At 39.8% G+C, this 21,080-nt stretch overlaps 1 protein-coding gene across 1 annotated transcript in view; it reads right to left on the bottom strand.

The window, feature by feature from the left end:
- ASXL3 (ASXL transcriptional regulator 3) overlaps positions 1-21,080 on the bottom strand; it is a 539,404-nt gene that overhangs the window by 205,065 nt on the left and 313,259 nt on the right. The window contains exon 7 of the mRNA XM_053715008.1: positions 11,617-11,734. Within this exon, the coding sequence (XP_053570983.1) occupies positions 11,617-11,734 (118 nt within the window). The remainder of the gene's footprint in view (positions 1-11,616; positions 11,735-21,080) is intronic.

Here is a 21,080-nt window from a genome sequence, read left to right as displayed (position 1 = left end):
CTAATATGATCCCCCTACCCCGCCGCTATCTATTTTAACTATATTACCCACTAATGTGAGCCCCCTACACCGCTGCTACCTATATTAACTATATTACCCCCTAATGTGAGCCCCCTACCCCGCCGCTACCTATTTTAACTATATTACCCCCAAATGTGAGTCCTCTACCCCACCGCCACCTATTTAAACTATATTTACCCCTAATCTGACCCCCTTACACCGCCGCCACCTATATTAAAATTATTAACCCCTAATCTAATCCCCCTTACACCGCCGCCACCTATATTAAATTATTAACCCCTAATCTAATCCCCCTATAACGCCGCCACCTATATTAAATTATTAACCCCTAATCTAATCCCCCTATACCGCCACCACCTATATTAAATTATTAACCCCTAATCTAATCCCCCTTACACCGCCGCCACCTATATTAAATTATTAACCCCTAATCTAATCCCCCTATACCGCCGCCACCTATATTAAATTATTTAACCCCTAAAATACTAAAATTTCCCTACCACTAAACCTAAGTCTAACCCTACAAATAGCCCTGAAAAGGGCTTTTTGAGTGGCATTGCCTCAAAGTAAACAGCTCTATTGCCAGCCCTTAAAAGGGCTTTTTGCGGGGCATTGTCACAAAGTAATCAGCTCTTTTGCATCTAATCTAAATCCCCCTACACCGCCGCCACCTATAATAAATGTATTACCCCCTAATCTAATCCCCCCTACACCGCCGCCACCTATATTAAATAGATTAACCCCTAATCTGACCCCCCTACACCGCCGCCACCTATATTAACCCTAATTATATTAGGGTTAATATAGTTAATATAGTTATTAGATTATATATATTAACTATATTAACCCTATCTAACCCTAACACCCCTAACTAAATTCTTATTAAAATAAATCTAATTAATATTAATATTATTAATTAAAATATTCCTATTTAAAACTAAATACTTGCCTATAAAATAAACCCTAAGATAGGTACAATATAATTAATAATTACATTGTAGCTATTTTAGGGTTTATATTTATTTTACAGGTAACTTGGTATTTATTTTAACTAGGTACAATAGCTATTAAATAGTTAGCTGTTAACTTTTGTAATTTAGATTAGGGTAGGGAATTTTTTTTTATTTTGGGGGGCTTTGTTATTTTATTAGGGGGCTTAGAATAGGTGTAATTAGCTTAAAATTCTTGTAATCTTTTTTTATTTTTTGTAATTTAGTGTTTGTTTTTTTTGTAATTTAGTTTAGTGTATTTAATTGTAGTTTAGTTTAGATATTTGTAGTTTATTTAATTTATTGATAGTGTAGGTGTATTTGTAACTTAGGTTAGGATTTATTTTACAGGTAAATTGGTAATTATTTTAACTAGGTAGCTATTAAATAGTTATTAACTATTTAATAGCTATTGTACCTAGTTAAAATAAATACCAAATTACCTGAAAAATAAATATAAACCCTAAAATAGCTACAATGTAATTATTAATTATATTGTAGCTATCTTAGGGTTTATTTTATAGGCAAGTATTTAGTTTTAAATAGGAATATTTTAATTAATATTAATTAGATTTATTTGAATGATAATTTAGTTAGGGGTGTTAGGGTTAGATAGGGTTAATATAGTTAATATATATAATCTAATAACTATATTAACCCTAATATAATTAGGGTTAATATAGTTAATATAGGTGGCGGCGGTGTAGGGGGTTAGATTAGGGGTTAATCTATTTAATATAGGTGGCGGTGGTGTAGGGGGATTATATTAGGGGGTAATACATTTATTATAGGTGGCGGCGGTGTAGGGGGATTTAAATTAGAGGCAAAAGAGCTGATTACTTTGTGACAATGCCCCGCAAAAAGCCCTTTTAAGGGCTGGTAAAAGAGCTGATTACTTTGGGGAAATGCCCTGCAAAAAGCCCTTTTAAGGGCTGGCAATAGAGCTGTTACTTTGGGGCAATGTCAGGCAAAAGGCCCTTTTAAGGGCTGGTAATAGAGGTGATTACTTTAGGGGGATTAGATTAGGGGTTAATGTATTTAATATTGCTGGCGGCGGTGTAGGGGGATTAAATTAGGGGTTAATAATTTTAATATAGCTGGCGGCGGGGTAGGGGGATTAGATTAGGGGTTAATAATTTTAAAATAGCTGGCGGCGGGGTAGGAGCTCACATTAGGGGGTAGGTAATGTAGGTGGCGGCGGTGTAAGGGGCTCACATTAGGGGGTAGGTAATATAGATGGCGGCAGTGTAAGGGGCTCACATTAGGGGGTAGGTAATGTAGATGGCGGCGGGGTAGGGGCTTACATTAGGGGGTTATACATTTAATGTAGGTTGCGGCAGGGTCCGGGAGCGGTGGTTTAGGGGTTAAATACTTTATTAGGGATTGCAGTGGGGGATCGCGGTTGACAGGTAGATAGACATTGCACATGCGTTAGGTGTTAGGTTTTATTTAGCAAATCCCGGTTGACAGATGATAGACATTGCGCATGCGTTAGGTGTTAGGTTTTATTTAGCAGCCAGTTTAGGGAGCTACGGGGCTCCAATACACAGCGTAAGGCTTACTATGCCTGCAATTTGTGGCGAGGTGAAAATGGAGTAAGATTTCTCCATTTTCGTCACGTAAGTCCTTACGCTGTATATTGGATACCAAACTGCGCGAGTTTGGTATAACTGTCTATGGGCCAAAAAAACTACGGCCGAAGGCAGAAATATACGAGCGTAACTTCTAGGTTACGCCGTATATAGGATACCAAACCCGCGCAAAATTTGGTGTCACCGGCTTCTGCGGGCGACGCTGCATATCGGATCGGACCCCTTGTCTTTTCTGACCTCCGTCAGAAAAATCTTCATGGACAGGGAATCTATTATAGTCCATAGGAAACCACTTTAGTAGATGGAACAAGAGAACGTTTCTCCAAATTTACCTTCCACCCATGGGAAAACAGAAAAGACAATAGCATCTCTGTATGAGATTGGGCTAGTTGAAAAGATGACGCCTGAACCAAGATGTCATCTAGATAAGGCGCTACAGCAATTCCCTCGGATCTGATCGCAGTCAGAAGCACCCCCAGAACCTTTGTGAATATTCTGGAAGCCGTGGCCAGACCAATTGGAAGTGCAACATAAACTGACCCTCCTGTACCAAAGGAAGAATGGAACAAATAGTTTCCATCTTGAAGGACGGAACCCTGAGGAATTTGTTGAGACACTTGAGGTCTAGAATGGGCCGAAAAGTTCCCTCCTTTTTGTGAACCACAAATAGATTTGAATAGGATCCTAGACCCTGTTCTGCTAGAGGGACAGGAAAAACAACTCCCAGAGAGTATAGGTCTTTTACACAGTTTAAGAAGGCCTCCTTCTTTATTTGGTTTGAGGATAGCCTTAACAGGAGAAATCTGCCCCTGGGAGGGCAACGGGACCTTTATGCTGATTTAGAGTCAGCAGAAGGCTTCTTGTTTTGTTTTCCCTTGTTTCAGGGCTGGTTGGATTTCCAAGAAGATCTGGGTTGATCTGGTTTTGAAGAGGAAGAGGACAACTTTTGTCCCTTAAAGTTACGAAAGGAATACAAATTAGAAGTCTGACGACCTCTAGGCCTATTCTTCTTGTCCTGAGGTAGGAAAGATCCATTTCCACCTGTAATCTCTGAAATTATCTCTGCCAGACCAGGTCCAAACAGAGTATTTCCCTTGTACAGTAAAGCCAAAAGCTTGGCCTTAGAAGAGACATTGGCTGACCAAGATTTTAACCACAGAGCCCTACGAGCTAGTACCGTGAAGCTAGACATCTTATTGGCCAATTTGAGAGCTTTGATCCTATCTTGTATCTCCTCTGCTGTAGTTTCCTCTGTAATAAGATCAGACAATGCATCACACCAATAAAATGCAGCTCCTGCAACCGTAACAATATTTGCTGTTGGTTGCCACTGTAACCCTTGATGGATATACATCTGTTTTAAGTAAGCCTCTAGCTTCTTGTCCACTGGATCCTTAAAAGAGCAACTATCCTTCATAGGAATGGTAGTTCTCTTAGCAAGAGTAGAAATAGCTCCTTCTACTTTAGGAACAGTGAGCCATGAGTCAAGAATAGAGTCAGCAACAGGAAACATCTTCTTAAAAACAGGGGAAGGGGGAAAAGGAACCCCTGGCTTATCCCATTCCTGAGCAATAATTTTAGACATCTTGCTTGGGACACGAAAAACCTACTCAGAAGATGGAGAGATTTCTTCTCCTCATAGACGATCGGGATAGAAGATAGTCTTGGGAGTCAATACTGTGGGACCGCTGAGTATAAAACATTTAGCTGTAGCTCTGCTCAGAAGAAAAAGATCGCTATCGATCTCAACTGCTCTGCTCCACAAAATCGGAAGTGCGGGTCACGTGAGCGGGCCCAATAACTAACTGCGCAATTCATCAGTGAAAAAAAAGTGTGTGAAAAAGTTTAAAAGTTTAAAAAATGGCTTTCCCGTTAAGTTTAACAAGGCTCTCAGTTATCCTTATATATTAAAATAAATAAAATAAAACTCCCATCATATAATAAAAAGGAGAGATAGGTTAATAAATAAAGGGTATCCTTATTATTAACCTCTTACATCCCATAGTCAAGATGCCTGGTCATACTGAATAAGTGCCATACTGATTTAAGTAAAAAAATGTGTCCCAAATATGACTCCTTACACTGAAAAGATTATTATGTCGCAGAATGGATCTTTAAATGAGGATTATCCTCTTTAGTGCTGCAGCCCTCCTGTACCTAGAAGGCAAAAGGCACTTACCTTAGATCATTTTGCATTCAAGATGCTGATCCTTAGGTGTGGCAGGTACAATACTCCTGGACCTGTAGGAAAATAAAGAACAGAGTAACCAACTCTGGCTTTCCACAAAGGGGTAGCAAAGTGTTAAAAATAAAGCAAAAACTTCCTCACCACCCTTTAACCGCTAAAAGCCACCACTACTCTTACTAAAGAGATTGACATGGACACAGCTAGACCCAATCCTTGCTTGCAGGGGAAAGTACCCATAAAAGGATTAAATTCTTCAGACACCAACTTCGCACAACCTCCATTGACAGAGGCAAAGAGAATGACTGATGGTTATGGGTAAGACAGTTACACTAAAACAGCTTCGCTTGGGTGCTCTTTGCCTCCTCCTGCTGGCCAGGAGTTGAATATCCCCCTAGTAATTGAAATGACGTTGTGGACTCTCCATGTCATGGGCAAGAAATACATTTTTTGTAAAAATAAAATTACAAAATTGAATAGCCAACAATAAGGCACAGTGAACACATTGAGATTTTCAAATAAAAAAATTTGCATACTGAAACAACTTTGCAATATAGTTTCATTATTTATGTTGCCCCTGTTCATGTAATTTAGATTTGAAAATTAAGCAATTTCTATTTCTCAGAACTTGAAATGCACCTTGCTGACTTCCCAAGGCAAACTCCGTTACATATATGTCCCTAAGTGGCTATCACATAATAAATGCAATACAATGCATTTTATACAAACTTTATGATTATGGCAGGCATTGTTGTCTCTGAACTGAAGCCCAGATTGGCTCCTCCACATATGACTAATGGTGGGTGGAGTTTGGCTAATGAAAACTAACTGCAGTAAAAGGATGTTAAAGGGACAGAAACCCCCCAAAAATTATTTCATGATTCAGATAGAGCATACAATTTTAAACAACTTTTCAATTTACTTTTCTCAAAATGTCTTTGTTTTGTTGTTATCATATGTTGAAAAGCAGGGATTTAAGCTCAGGAGCGTGCACATATCAGCTCTTTATATGGCAGCAGTTTTGCAACGTTATAAATTAGCAAGAGCACTAAATGGGAGCACTATTTCCTGTCATATAGTGCTGCAGACATGTGCACGCTACCTATCTGGATAAGAAAATTTATGCTTACCTGATAAATTTATTACTTTTTTGACACAGTGAGTCCACGGATCATCTTAATTAGAGCAACCACAGCAGAGCTGTTAACTAGCTTCTCCCTTCCCTCCCACTCCAGTCATTCGACTGAAGTTAGGAAGAGAAAGGAAAAGCCAAGGTGCAGAGGTGTCTGAAGTTTACAATAACCCACAACCTGTCTAAAAGAACAGGGCGAGCCGTGGACTCATTGTGTCAAGAAATAAATAAATACATTTATCAGGTAAGCATAAATTTTCTTTTCTTTTTTAAGACACGATGAGTCCACGGATCATCTTAATTACTAATGGGATTCAATACTCAAGCTAGAGTACACAGATGATACGGTAGGGACAAGACAGGGAACCTAAACGGAAGGCACCACTGCTTGAAGAACCTTTCTCTCAAAAGCGGCCTCAGCCGAGGCAAAAGTTTTAAATTTGTAGAACTTTGAAAAAGTGTGACGAGAGGACCAAGTTGCAGCCTTGCAAATCTGTTCCACAGAAGCTTCATTTCTGAACGCCCACGAGGAAGCAACAGCCCTCGACTGTCCAGCAGTCTCATATGCAAAACGTAAGATACTCTTTAGTCAAAAAGAAAGAGAAGTAGCCGTAGCTTTCTGTCCCTTGAGCTTTCCTGAAAAAAACACAAAGAAGAAGACTGACGAAAGTCCTTAGACGCATGCAGGTAAAACTTTAAAGCACAGACCACGTCTTTCCTTCTGAGGAGGAGGATTAGGACATAAGGAATGAATAACAATCTCCTAATTAAAGTTCCGATCAGAAACAACCTTAGGAAGAAATCCTAATTTAGTACGTAAAACTAACTTATCTGAATGGAAAATAAGATAAGGAGACTCATACTGTAATGCCGAGAGCTCTGACTCTCTCCGAGCAGAAGAAATAGCAACAAGAAATAAAACTTTCCAAGATAACAACTTAATATCTAAGGAATGCATAGGCTCAAACGGAGCCCCTTGAAGAACTTTCAGAACTAAATTAAGACTCCATGGAGAAGTAACTGGTTTGAACACAGGCCTGATCCTGACAAAAAGATTGTATATTTGGGACATCAGCCAGACGTTTGTGTAACAAAATAGATAAGGCCGAGATTTGACCCTTTAGAGAGCTCGTCGATAAACCCTTCTCCAAACCCTCTTGGAGAAAAGACAGAATTCTAGGAATCCTAACTCTACTCCATGAGTAGCCCTTGGATTCACACCAATAGAGATATTTACGACAAATCTTATGGTATATACTTTTAGTTACAGGCTTACGAGCCTGAATCATGATCTCTATGACCGAATCAGAAAATCCCCGCTTGGATAAAATTTAAGCGTTCAATCTCCAAGCAGTCAGCTTCAGAGAAACTAGATTTGGGTGAAGGAAGGTCCCCTGAATCAGAAGGTCCTTCCTCAACGGGAGTCTCCAAGGAGGCAGAGATGCCATCTCCACCAGATCTGCATGGCAAATCCTGCGAGGCCAGGCTGGTGCTATGAGGATAACCGAAGCCCTCTCCTGTTAGATTTGAGCAATTACCCGAGGAAGAAGAGCAAACGGAGGAAATAGGTATGCTAGACTGAAGGTCAAAGGGACCGCCAGAGCATCTATCAGTTCCACCTGAGGGTCCCTGGACCTCGACCCGTATCTCGGTAGCTTGGCATTCTGTCGGGATGCCATGAGATCCAATTCCGGCTCACCCCACTTGAGAATCAGATTGGAGAACACTTCCGGATGGAGTTCCCACTCCCCTGGATGAAAGGTCTGCCTGCTCAGAAAATCCACTTCCCAGTTGTCCACCCCTGGGATATGGATCGCCGATAGACAACAAGAGTTGGCCTCAGCCCACTGGATTATTTTGGCTACCTCTGTCATCGCTAAGCAACTCCTCGTTCCTCCCTGATGGTTGATATAAGCCACTGAAGTTATGTTGTCCGACTGGAACCTGATAAACCATAGCGAGGCTAGCTGGGGCCAGGCCAGAAGAGCATTGAAGATTGCTCTCAGTTCTAGTATGTTTATAGGAAGAACAGACTCTGATAACACTATGTCGGTGTGGGATCTTGCTTGTAGAAAAGATGGCGCCTGGACTAGAATGTCATCCAGATAAGGCGCCACTGCAATGCCCCGTAATTGAAGTACCACCAACAGAGACCCCAGAACCGTCGTGAAAATTCTGTGAGCAGTGGACAGTCCGAAAGGAATAGCTACAAACTGGAAGTGTTTGTCCTGGAAGGCAAACCATGGGAACTTGTGATGATCCCTGTGAATAGGAACATGTAGGTACGCGTCCTTTAAATCCACTCTTGTCATAAATTGACCCTCCTATTGCCCAGGGATCCTGAACCCAAACCTGAGAGAAGAAGGAAAGTCTGCCCCCTACAAGATCCTATCCCGGATCGGGGGCATGCCCTTTATACTGTCTTGGATTCAATGGCAGGCTTCTTGGATTGCTTTCCCTTAGTCCAAGACTGGTTAGGTCTCCATGCAGGATTGGATTGTTCCAGCTTAGAGGAGGAAGATGATGAATTTCCTTTGAAATTTCGAAAGGAACGAAAATTGCTCTGTCATCCTTTCTGCTTGTTTCTCTTATCTTGAGGGAGAAGATGACCCTTACCTCCCGTAATAATAAATTACCGATAGACCAGGTCCAAATAAGGTCTTGCCCTTGTAAGGAATAGCCAGAAGCTTAGGCTTAGAGGAAACATCCGCAGACCAAGGCTTTAACCATAAGGCTCTGTGGGCTAGAATAGAGAAACCCGAAATCTTGGCTCCCAGCTTAGAAATTTGAAGGGAAGCATCCGTAATAAAGGCATTAGCTAACTTCAGAGCCTTTATCCTGTCTTGGATCTCCTCCAAGGAAGTCTCAGTCCTGAGAGACTCAGACAGTGCAATAAACCAATAAGCCGCCGCACTAGTGACGGTAGCAATGCACGCAGCTGGCTGCCATTGCAGACCCTGGTGAGCATAAATCTTCTTAAGTAGACCCTCTAACTTCTTGTCCATAGGATCTTTCAAAGCACAACTATCCTCTATGGGAATATTAGTTCTCTTGGCTAGGGTGGAAACAGCCCCTTCCACCTTAGGAACTGTTTGCCAAGCCTCCTTGAAAGGGTCAGCTATGGGAAACATCTTCTTAAAAATAGGAGAGGGAGAAAGGGGTATACCTGGCTTCTCCCACTCCTTAGTAATGATCTCCGAAGCTCGCTTTGGGACTGGAAATACGTCTGATTAAGAAGGAACTTCAAAATATCTGTCCAATTTACTAGACTTCATAGGGACAACCACTACCGTGGAGTCACAGTCATCCAAAGTAACCAAAACCTCCCTGAGCAACAGGCGGAGGTGTTCTAGTTTAAACCTCCGAGTCCGTCAAAGGCAATACACTTTCTGAATCTGAGATTTCACCCTCAGATTCTACAGCGGTACCCTCCTCTTTGTGACCCTGGGAGGGTACCTCCGAAATTGCAACAATTGCATCAGAACTTACTCAATGTCTGGTTTTCCTCTTACGTTTGCCCTGCAACATTGGGAAAGCAGACAATGCATCAGAAATTGTAGAAGACATGAGAGAAGCTATGTCTTTTAAAGTAACTCCAGCGGGCGCTAGAGCAGAAGTGCAGGGCACTGCTTGTGTGGGCGGTACAATTTGGGACGCTTGGGGAGAAAGCTGCGGCATACTTTGAACCTCGTCATTAGACTCTTGGACAGCATCCACTTTTGAAAAGTTTTGCTCAGAAAAAATATTTTCCCTATAATCTAAAGTCCTCTCAATACATGAGGGACAGAAAGATATTGGTGGTTCCACATTTGCTTCAAAACACAAGGAGCAAGTAACATTTTGTAAGGCCCCTTGGTCCATACTTGTTCACAATTGACTCAATATTCAATAAAAAAAATCTTTTATCTGATAAAAAATTTAAATTAAAAAAACGTTACTGTCTCTTTAAATTCAAAGTGACAACTTTTTTATTTTAAGGCTTGTAATGTTACACTACCAATATAAGGCCAAAAAAACACCTCTGCACAACAGCTACCGTTAAGAGGTGCTCCTACCTGACGTGCAAACGGGTGGCCGAGTGGCCGCTCAGCACTGCAGAAGCAAATCTTCAATCCGTTGCGCTGCAGTAGCAATTTTCAATCCGGAGCGCTACAGAAGAAAATTTCCAACCAGTGCTAGAAACGGATGCTCTGCACAGACCATAAAATATGTTGCATATGTCTCCCTGACCGAGGCGCAAGTGAATTGGCGCGAACTGGGAAGACCCATTGTGGGCGTACTACATCTCTTGCAACAGCTCTGTTCCGTTATAGTCAATATACCCTATTTGTGAGCAAATGATAACTAAATAAAGTGTGAACCAACAAAGCAATATCCCCAGTCCCAGTGCCTGCACCTAAATGCTGTCCCAATACCTCTCCAGACTAGGAGAGATATTTGTGTCCCAACATAAGTGCCTCTTCTATCCCTGTGCACTTAGTAATAGTAATGGTGAGCTTACTTATTCCCAACCCCCCCAAAAAAACTATCATTGGATGCTTCAAATACACCACTTCTTTAGATTATACTTCTTGCAAGGTATTTCAAAGCTCAACAAAATAAAGTAAACCCTTCCACATTGGTGGAGCTATTTCTCCAGGTATGCCTCTATCATTTTAAACCAGGATATACAGAATACTTACATTTGTTATCATTGCATATGCACTTAGCATCAGCAGCCAGTGAACATAATAATTTCTAATCAAAACCAAACAAAATGATATTAACTAATTTGCAGAACCCATAATTAAGAAGTGATGTATGGTATTAGTAACTACACACTACAATTTGCAAATAATTGCTTAGAGTTTTCTTTTATAATCAGTAACAACATTAACCTTTCAAAATATATCTATGTGGTGAATGTGAATTCCATTTTTAGGAGAGAAAATGAGACTTTACAGATATAAAATATTTCCAAAAATGTATAGAATCACAAATTAGGCTACATCAATTGCAATGAAATATCTTGGCACTGAATTATACATTTAAATATGATCAATCATAATAAAAAAATGGTACTGCTATTAAGAAAATAATAAATGCTATAAGCAGAAATGTTAAGCTATACTAATAAAATAATGTGCTAAACAATACACTAAAGTCCAAGACAATAATAGGAAAATAACAGCAGATAAAATGTTAATGTGCAGTATTCAAACAGAATATTTGCATTTATGAATGTATCTGTTTATTTCTAGGGGATCAGTGTTCCAATACACACAACACTTTAGGAGTCGACAAAGCAAAAGTTGAAATAATACAATTATATAACAGAACTCTATTTGTAGGAATTTAGCGCCAGCATGTGGCCCAATTAGCTTTATAACACTTAGGCAAGAACTATTTCTGCAGCGACTATATCATTATACCTAATGAACTGTAAAACAATGAATTATATGTAACCAGATTCACACTGAATATATAGTGATGTATATATATATATATATATATATATATATATAAATATGTTTATACACACATTATATATATATATATATATATATATATATATATACACACACACACACACAATGATAACATTTTTATATCTGCTTTATATTTAGAAATCTTGGGTCTGCAGTTTCTCATTCTCCCCACTGTCTTTCCTTAACAAAGGTTTTTCCTTTCAAATGGCTTAGTTTTGTAGGGCTTTACCTGAAGGCGAATCCGACTGCTCGTCAGACACCTTTAAAGGCGTCAGGACGACACGAGGCACACTCTTGTTTACCATCATAGAGACCCCATTTCTCCTCTTCTGCTGCTGCCTTAATGCCTAAACAAAGAGAAGGAATACAGTGTAAGGTTAACCAGCAACATTAGCAAGCACTATATTATAACAGTCACGGTACAGGCAATCCATTAAATATTCTCATAACAAGTATATCTGTATGTGTCATACCGGTACAAGGCAATGTATTATGCACTGCTCACCCTCAGACAATGTGAAAATTAAAACTTGTAGTTCAATGGAAAGCAGGCTGCACCTTCCTGCATTTTTATCATAGCTCATGACAACAAAGGCATCTGAAGCTGATTGTACTACCTCTAATTCACCACATTAGGGATCTCAGACCATGATTTCCAAGTCAAACAAAATGCAATAAGTAATGGAAACCAGGCTGGAAATATATTTTTCTGCACATCTCTCGCAGGTGCATCTGCTCCGGTATCCTGCTCAGTCAATCAAGTTAAACAGAGTGTCATCAGTATGTATAGCATGTAGGGACTACAGTATTGATGCACTCGCTCAGCCGTGTGGAGTGCTACACAAAAATCACTGAACATGGCAGGAATCGTTTATTTCAGTGAAGAAGAGGAATCGGTCGTAATCTAAGAATACTTGCAGCACTTGAGCTTCTGCCTGCTTGACTTTGGGGATTAACCTCTTAGACACCAGCAGGAGAGTGGTTTTGAGAAATCCATGCAGGGAAATATTTATAACAAAATACACGGGGTATGCGCAAACTCAATAAACATTGTGTTAAGATGCACAAAATGATAAGTGAAAAAGGACAGTAATCAACAAAACAGCATGCGTAGTCAGCGAAGGGGAATACTACACTTAAATAACCAGAAAGATTAATCAGAAACAAAATTACATTCAATGATATCATAAATGTATATATCTCTTTTCAAATAAAGTTATTCATGTTAATATTACACCATGAACATTTTTAAAACAAATAAGAAGTCACTATTCAGCAACATATATATATAGTTTAAAAACATTCTTTTATTAACTTTTGAAATTAAACAAAAAAGCAAAAAATATATTAATAAAATATAAACAAAACACTTTGTTCATAAATATCTGATTATTAAACAGGAAACAGATATATAATACAATCTTAAATTACTTACTTAAGTCAGCCGCACCTAAACTAAGATTTATTGTCTATTTCCTTTTACAACTAGAAAATGAAATTGAAAAGCCATAAAAAGAATTAATGTAAAAGCTTAAGGCAATATTTTTACAGCATAACAGTTATGCTAATATGGGAAAATGTTTCTTTCGTCTTCTTTCTTGCCCAGTTATTGACTGAAGATACATACTAAACATTTAAATACACAGCATTAACACATTTACAATGTCAGGAATATAAGATATGATATGAGTAGGGGAAACACAACACTTTCATCATATAATTAAAAGTGTAAGTTTTTAACATTAAAGAAACAAAAATATTCTGATGATCCTTTACGTAATATTTAGAACAGGGGTCTACAAATATGTATAAAATATATTCCAGTCTATAATTTAGGAGCCAGAAACATTTATGATTATATATATAAGTAGCATTATAATATAAAAGAAGAAATATATATGCATGTGTGTAATATATATATATATATATATATATATATATAAAAAAATATAAAAATGGTAAATTCCCACTCGCCAAAATATTAATCAAAGGCAATTTGATAGAAGAAATGAATGATTGCACTCTCTGGATTTACAAAACTGCAATCTTTAATTTGTTGTGACGTTTCGGAGCATTCTGAGGAAGGGGTAAATGCCCCAAAACGTCACAACAAATTAAAGATTGGTGTGTTGTAAATCCAAAGAGTGCAATCATTGAATTCTTATATATATATATATATATATATATATATATATATATATATATATATAGTGGGACCTCGGTTAACAAACGACTCGGTAAATGAAATTTCCAAGTGTCCCGGTTTTGGAGCCATTTGCAGCAAGTTGCTGAGCCTTTTGGAGCCATTTGCAGCAAGTTGTGGAGCCTTTTGGAGCCTTTTGCAGCAGTTTTTGGAGCCTTTTTTCTCACCTCCGGAACGCATTAATTGGTTTTCAATGCATTCCTATGGGAAACCGTGTTTCGGTTTACGAATTTTTAGCAATACGAAGCGTCCCGGAGAACGCATTAAATTCATAAACCGAGGTCCCACTGCATATATATATATATATATATATATATATATATATATATATATATATATATATACAGGGAGTGCAGAATTATTAGGCAAGTTGTATTTTTGAGGATTAATTTTATTAATGAACAACAACCATGTTCTCAATGAACCCAAAAAAACTCATTAATATCAAAGCTGAATAGTTTTGGAAGTAGTTTTTACTTTGTTTTTAGTTATAGCTATTTTAGGGGGATATCTGTGTGTGCAGGTGACTATTACTGTGCATAATTATTAGGCAACTTAACAAAAAACAAATATATACCCATTTCAATTATTTATTTTTACCAGTGAAACCAATATAACATCTCAACATTCACAAATATACATTTCTGACATTCAAAAACAAAACAAAAACAAATCAGTGACCAATATAGCCACCTTTCTTTGCAAGGACACTCAAAAGCCTGCCATACATGGATTCTGTCAGTGTTTTGATCTGTTCACCATCAACATTGCGTGCAGCAGCAACCACAGCCTCCCAGACACTGTTCAGAGAGGTGTACTGTTTTCCCTCCTTGTAAATCTCACATTTGATGATGGACCACAGGTTCTCAATGGGGTTCAGATCAGGTGAACAAGGAGGCCATGTCATTAGATTTTCTTCTTTTATACCCTTTCTTGCCAGCCATGCTGTGGAGTACTTGGACGTGTGTGATGGAGCATTGTCCTGCATGAAAATCATGTTTTTCTTGAAGGATGCAGACTTCTTCCTGTACCACTGCTTGAAGAAGGTGTCTTCCAGAAACTGGCAGTAGGACTGTTGAGCTTGACTCCATCCTCAACCCGAAAAGGCCCCACAAGCTCATCTTTGATGATACCAGCCCAAACCAGTACTCCACCTCCACCTTGCTGGCGTCTGAGTCGGACTGGAGCTCTCTGCCCTTTACCAATCCAGCCACGGGCCCATCCATCTGGCCCATCAAGACTCACTCTCATTTCATCAGTCCATAAAACCTTAGAAAAATCAGTCTTGAGATATTTCTTGGCCCAGTCTTGACGTTTCAGCTTGTGTGTCTTGTTCAGTGGTGGTTGTCTTTCAGCCTTTCTTACCTTGGCCATGTCTCTGAGTATTGCACACCTTGTGCTTTGGGCACTCCAGTGATGTTGCAGCTCTGAAATATGGCCAAACTGGTGGCAAGTGGCATCTTGGCAGCTGCACGCCTGACTTTTCTCAGTTCATGGGCAGTTATTTTGCGCCTTGGTTTTTCCACACGCTTCTTGCGACCCTGTTGACTATTTTGAATGAAACGCTTGATTGCTTGATGATCACGCTTCAGAAGCTTTGCAATTTTAAGACTGCTGCATCCCTCTGCAAGATATCTCACTATTTTTGACTTTTCTGAGCCTGTCAAGTCCTTCTTTTGACCCATTTTTCCAAAGGAAAGGAAGTTGCCAAATAATTATGCACACCTGATATAGGGTGTTGATGTCATTAGACCACACCCCTTCTCATTACAGAGATGCACATCACCTAATATGCTTAATTGGTAGTAGGCTTTCGAGCCTATACAGCTTGGAGTAAGACAACGTACATAAAGAGGATGATGTGGTCAAAATACTCATTTGCCTAATAATTCTGCACTCCCTGTATATATAATGCAGGTAGTAGCACTCCTGGTAAAAGGCACAAACTGCCCATGTTGCCCTGGGTGCACTCCACAAGTGGATACAAAGTAGATAAAGGAGGAGTCACTCACAGGGTCTTGCTTCCAAATATACAAATATTTAATTAACGTTTCAGGGTCTCCCCGGTTTTACAAACTTAGCCCTCTTATACCGGACGTAACGCAGCACCACGTGACAATGACATCATTGTCATGTGGCGCTGCGTTACTTTTGGTTTGCGGCCGTGAACGCCGTTTAGCGGTGATAGATGTGCAGGGGTATAAGAGGGGTAAGTTTGTAAAACTTGTTGTGCTTGTTTTGAAAACGGGGGAGAGCCCGAAACATTAATTAAATATTTGTATATTTGGAAGCAAGACCCTGTGAGTGACTCCTCTTTTATCTACTTTTTATATATATATATATATATATATATATATATATATATATATATATATATATATATATATATATATATATATTTATTAAGAGAAATCTCAATGTATCCTTCCTGGTAAATATTATATATATATATATATATATATATGTGTGTGTGTAGCTGGGATGTGCACTCTCACTTATAAACCTGCTGCCAGGGTGCTAGTAGAATTAATAGGAGCAATGAAGAAAATTGCACTCTCTGGTCTTTTACAAAAGTCTTTACTGTGACAAAAAAGTGTAACGTTTCGGGGATAATGTATCCCCTTCCTCAGACACAGGCAATACAAAGTGATTCAATCTTAAAGAATAACAAAATAAACCCCACCCCCTAATTAGAACAAAAAGACCGCCAAACGGTCGCCATGGTGAGCACTACGCCACAGTATCAACGAACAAATTCCAATAGTCAACATGTGTAATCTGTAATAAACTGTCTGAGTATTATTTAACAACCATGGTGAAAAGTGACTCATTGTAGACAGAAGAGAAAGCACAACATAATATACAGATTCATTAATTATATACATACACTGTAACACAAGATACAGTTAAAGATGCAAAACAGTTGCCATATCATCAAAACAATGCATATTGCATTCATTCTATGCAGCGATAGCAGTAATCTACTTAACAAACCCAAATCGGAGGACTCACCCTGAATTACATATTCCTTCATCCCCAAGTCAAACGCATGATCCGATCATCGGCACAAACCGGAAGTAGCAAAAGCCCCATTCCAATGCGCATCAGCATCACATGATGTTGATAGCCAATCGATGATCAGCCTTATGGTTGTCATAGGGACGAATGAATAACCACATAAAAATGTACGATATATACCGTGAAACAGTGAAACTTCTTAATACATGTAAGCCCCTCACAGATCCGGTCCGTATCTAAGCACTCATCTCAACAGAGCTCATTCAAACACCCCCAGACAAGAGCGATCTGGTCACTAGCTCATCAGCCCGCATAGCGGCGGAGCCAACCAGAAAAGGTAACAAACCATTACATAACAGCATCACATGATGCTAATGGCCAATCAGCGATCAGTATCGCGGTTGTCAAAGGGATGGGTTAATAACCACAGAAGCAAAAAGGGGTCGCGGTGCGCATCCTAAACTACCTACAAGGCTATAGTAGAACATGCGGAAAGCAATTACGTAATTAGGCCCTCACTACACCATAACAGGCGCCTATATACAAGTAAAATGAGAAAAAACTATTCTATCAATAGTAAAAAGAACTATTCTGCCAATGGCCTATTGTCATTAACGTTGCGCATATAGCACAAATTGGGGACAGCGCAGGGTACAGGATATAAATATATAAACCAACCACAGGCTGATTGTTAACCATAGTATAGTAACCATTAAACAGAACTTAGAGCCAATAAGGTCACTGAGTAACCATATCCATGCTACAAGGTACAACTAGTATAGGGGCATATACAAAACTTTTTTTGTTCAAAAGCCTATCTAAACTATATAAACTATATTCAACTTAGATTGTAGCAAAGGGACGTCCAACTCTACCCCAAATATTCAAAAAGATGATCAACAAACTTCAGACCATATGGGTAGGGATCATGGACTCTCAAAACATTGGTACTGCCAAACCTATGTCCATCATGGGCATAGGCGCACATGAATATAATCATGGACTCTCACAAAACATGCACTTGAAGTTCACAGGAAGCAATGCCAGTCAAACATGGTGTTAAACCATGGGGTTGTAGAGTGTTGAGCCGGTAGATCAACCTTGCATCTACTTGTAAGAGGAGTCTATTCCTATCCCCACCCCGATTAATCAGGGTAAACCGAAGATCTTGCAACCCATGACCCGACTCCAAAAAATGTCTCGCCACTGGTTGATCACTTGTTCCTTTCTTTAAAGCGCTCCTAATGGCGGATATGTGATTGGCAAAGCGGGTCCTGGCGTCATCTGTGGTCTTACCCACATAGAATCTGCCACAGCTACAGTTCAACAAATACACTACGTGGGTGGGGGTACAGGTCATAAAGTGCCTTATGTGGTATCTCTTCTGTTGGTGCGGGTGCCCAAAGGTTGGCCTTGAATCATTGCATTGCAGGTCGTACAGCCAGTGCACCTATATGATTCATGTTTCTTTCTCTGTTGGAGCCAGCTGTCTTGTTTATAGCAGTGGCTAGGGTCTGTAATCATGAGTGATTCCTTTAGACTTATATCACGTTTGAATCCCACCCTAGGGTTGTGCCATTGCTTAAATGGGAGTGTAGGATCACTTTGTACAATATGCCAGTGTTGTTTAAGGCTTCCCCCCAGGGATCTAGTAGACGGACTATATGTGGTGGTGAAGGTCATTCTAGGCTAATCATCCCTGGTTTCTTCAATGGACAATATGTTGGCATTCTCAGCCATAGACTTACTTTTTTCAATCAACCGTGGATTATATCCTCTCTGGATAAATTTCTGTTCCATATGGAGAAGTTGTTCATGTCTTCCCTGGACTTCCCTGCTGTTCCCAATGACCTACATCATCTGGGCTTTCGGAATCGTCTTCAGAAGTGCTGTGGGGTGACTACTCGAAGCGTGTAAAATGAAGTTTCTGTCAGTTGGTTTTCTATACAGAGCAGTGGCTGTTCTCCTTCTTGAAAATTCTAAGAAATTCAATGGAAGTTTGGCTATAAGCAAACTTAAATTTTAACGGATTCTGCAGAAAATTTAGTTGTGAAAACCAGGTATCCAGTTGTTCCCCTGACCCCCTCCATAGAATGAGGAGGTCATTGATGTATCGTCTATAAAACAGTACCTCTGGTTTGTCATAAATCTGCATCACTGTGTCATACTTCTCCATAAATAGGTTGGCTAATGAGAGGGCCACGTTGGATCCCATGGCTGTACCAGAGGTTTGTTGGTAAAACTGACCCTCAAAACGAAAATAGTTGAGTCTCAGACTCAAATCCAATAGTTGTATTAAAAAGTCTCTCGGGGGACCAACATAAGGGTACCTATCCAGAGCTTCCATTACACACACTTTGCCTGCCTCGTGAGGAATGATTGTATAAAGGCTACTTACGTCAGCTGTCGCCAAGATGCAAGGTTCTTCAATGGAAACAGCTTTGAGGTCCTCAATAAAGTGGGAGGATTCTCTCAGATATGCTTCTCACCAGAGGTTGAAGAAAGTAGTCCACGAACACTGCCAATCTCGAGATGATGGAGTTCCTGGTCGAGACAATTAGTCTGCCTGGTGGCCTCCTAAGATCTTTATGGATCTTCGGCAGCGTGTAGAGAATTGGGCATGATGGATGTTCAATCATCAAAAACTTGGATTTATTCTCATCTAACCAGGCTTCATTGAAACCTTGTTGCACTGCTTGGTCAATAATCCTCTAAAAAACCCTTGTAGGATCCCTATTCAAAGCGAGATAGGTGTTGACATCACTCAATTGTTGTCTAATTTCATCCCGATAGTCCGCTTATTTGAGGACTACTACCGCACCACCCTTGTCGGCCGTTCTTATCACGATCTTAGGATCTCTCGATAGTGACTGGATGGCCTCCCTCTCAGGTTCTGACAAATTGTTGAGATAGTTTTTGTACTGATGCTCATTTAGATCTTTGGTCACCAACCTCATGAAGGTTTTAATGCTGGGGTTATTACTGTGAGGGTCAAAGGACTTAATCTTAAATGGATGTATTCCTTCCAAATTTTCAGAGTCCCTGAAGAAGTCTTTAACCGTAATGACCTCTGGAATGTTTGACAATCAATATAGACACTGAATTTGTCACTCCTCCGAGAGAAGACAAAGCTCTATTTAATAAGCTTAATTCAGTGGTGGTCAGGACTCGGTGGCTGATGTTCACCACCAGGTCCTCCTTTTCTCCAAAATTAGGATCTACTTGGATAGTAGAGGCGGCTTTCTCTCTCCAGCCAGCCCTGTGAATGTGGGGCCTCACCCTTTTCTTCTCTGTCCGGCTCTAGTGGTAACTCCCTGAAAAACCTGATGGTCAGTAGTTTGACTGCTGGTATGGCCAATCCCTTTCTTGGGGTAAATCGGTGTCAGAACCGGAACTGCTGTCAACAGTTTGTAAAGACTGTTTCGTGTAATATTAAAACCAAATGAGGGGGCGTCCAAGTGGTAATATTGAAATAAATATTTAAACAGATATAACAGATCTTATCTCAATGAGGAATACAAACAATAAATCTGTTACCAAACAGTTATGCAATAATAGTTCCCAAAAGAATCCGTGCTCTGCACTATTCAAAGGGCCTTGATGGATATCAAGGTATAGGTGGCTGCTTTCCTCTTCACAGACGAATCCGAACCAAACTATGAAGTGAAACACAAAACAGAGGGGAGCCTCATGTGCAGATCAACCAAAAGTGAGCATGAAATGATGCAACCAAAATCCAAAAATGGGTACACACATTTGGCAATAGCACACCAATGTACTGGTAGTGACATCTCAGGGTGTATCAGCTCACCCTCTCTCCAAGTGCTGCTCAGCCAGTTGAATCATAAGAAAGATCCAAGGATATGAAGCTCAACTCCGTGTAGCATTCAAATGGGAAAAACAAAGGTGCTAGAACTGTGCTTAAGTTTAAACATTTGTTTATTTAAAAACAAGACATTAAAAACAAAAGCAGTGAGTTAAAATAGGGGTGTCCAAGTTTATCGCTCTCACGCGCTCTTATACTGGTCATTGGAAGTTCAACATGGCACCTTATGGCAAAAAACTATCTAAGGATCTGAAAAAAAGAATTGTGGCTTTACATAAAGATGGCATAGGCTATAAGAAGATTGCCAAGACCCTGAAACTGAGCTGTAGCATGGTGGGCAAGACCATACAGAGGTTTCACAGGACAGGTTTCACTAAGAACAGGCCTCTCCATGGTCGACCAAAGAAGTTGAGTGCACGTGCTCAGCGTCATATGCAGAGGTTGTCTTTGGGAAATAGACATGAGTGCTCCCAGCATTGCTGCAGAGGTTAAAGGGTTGGGGGGTCAGCGTGTCAGTGCTCAGACCATACGCCGCATAGTGCATCAAATTGGTCTGCATGGCTGTCATCCCAGAAGGAAGCCTCTTCTAAAGATGATGCACAAGAAAGGCCGCAAACAGTTTGCTGAAGACGAGCAGACTAAGGAC

The sequence above is a fragment of the Bombina bombina genome, chromosome 5, assembly GCF_027579735.1.
Source record: "Bombina bombina isolate aBomBom1 chromosome 5, aBomBom1.pri, whole genome shotgun sequence".
NCBI lineage: Eukaryota > Metazoa > Chordata > Amphibia > Anura > Bombinatoridae > Bombina > Bombina bombina.
The sequence above is the reverse complement of the archived record's forward strand: the minus strand, read 5'-3'. Positions and strand labels throughout refer to the sequence as shown.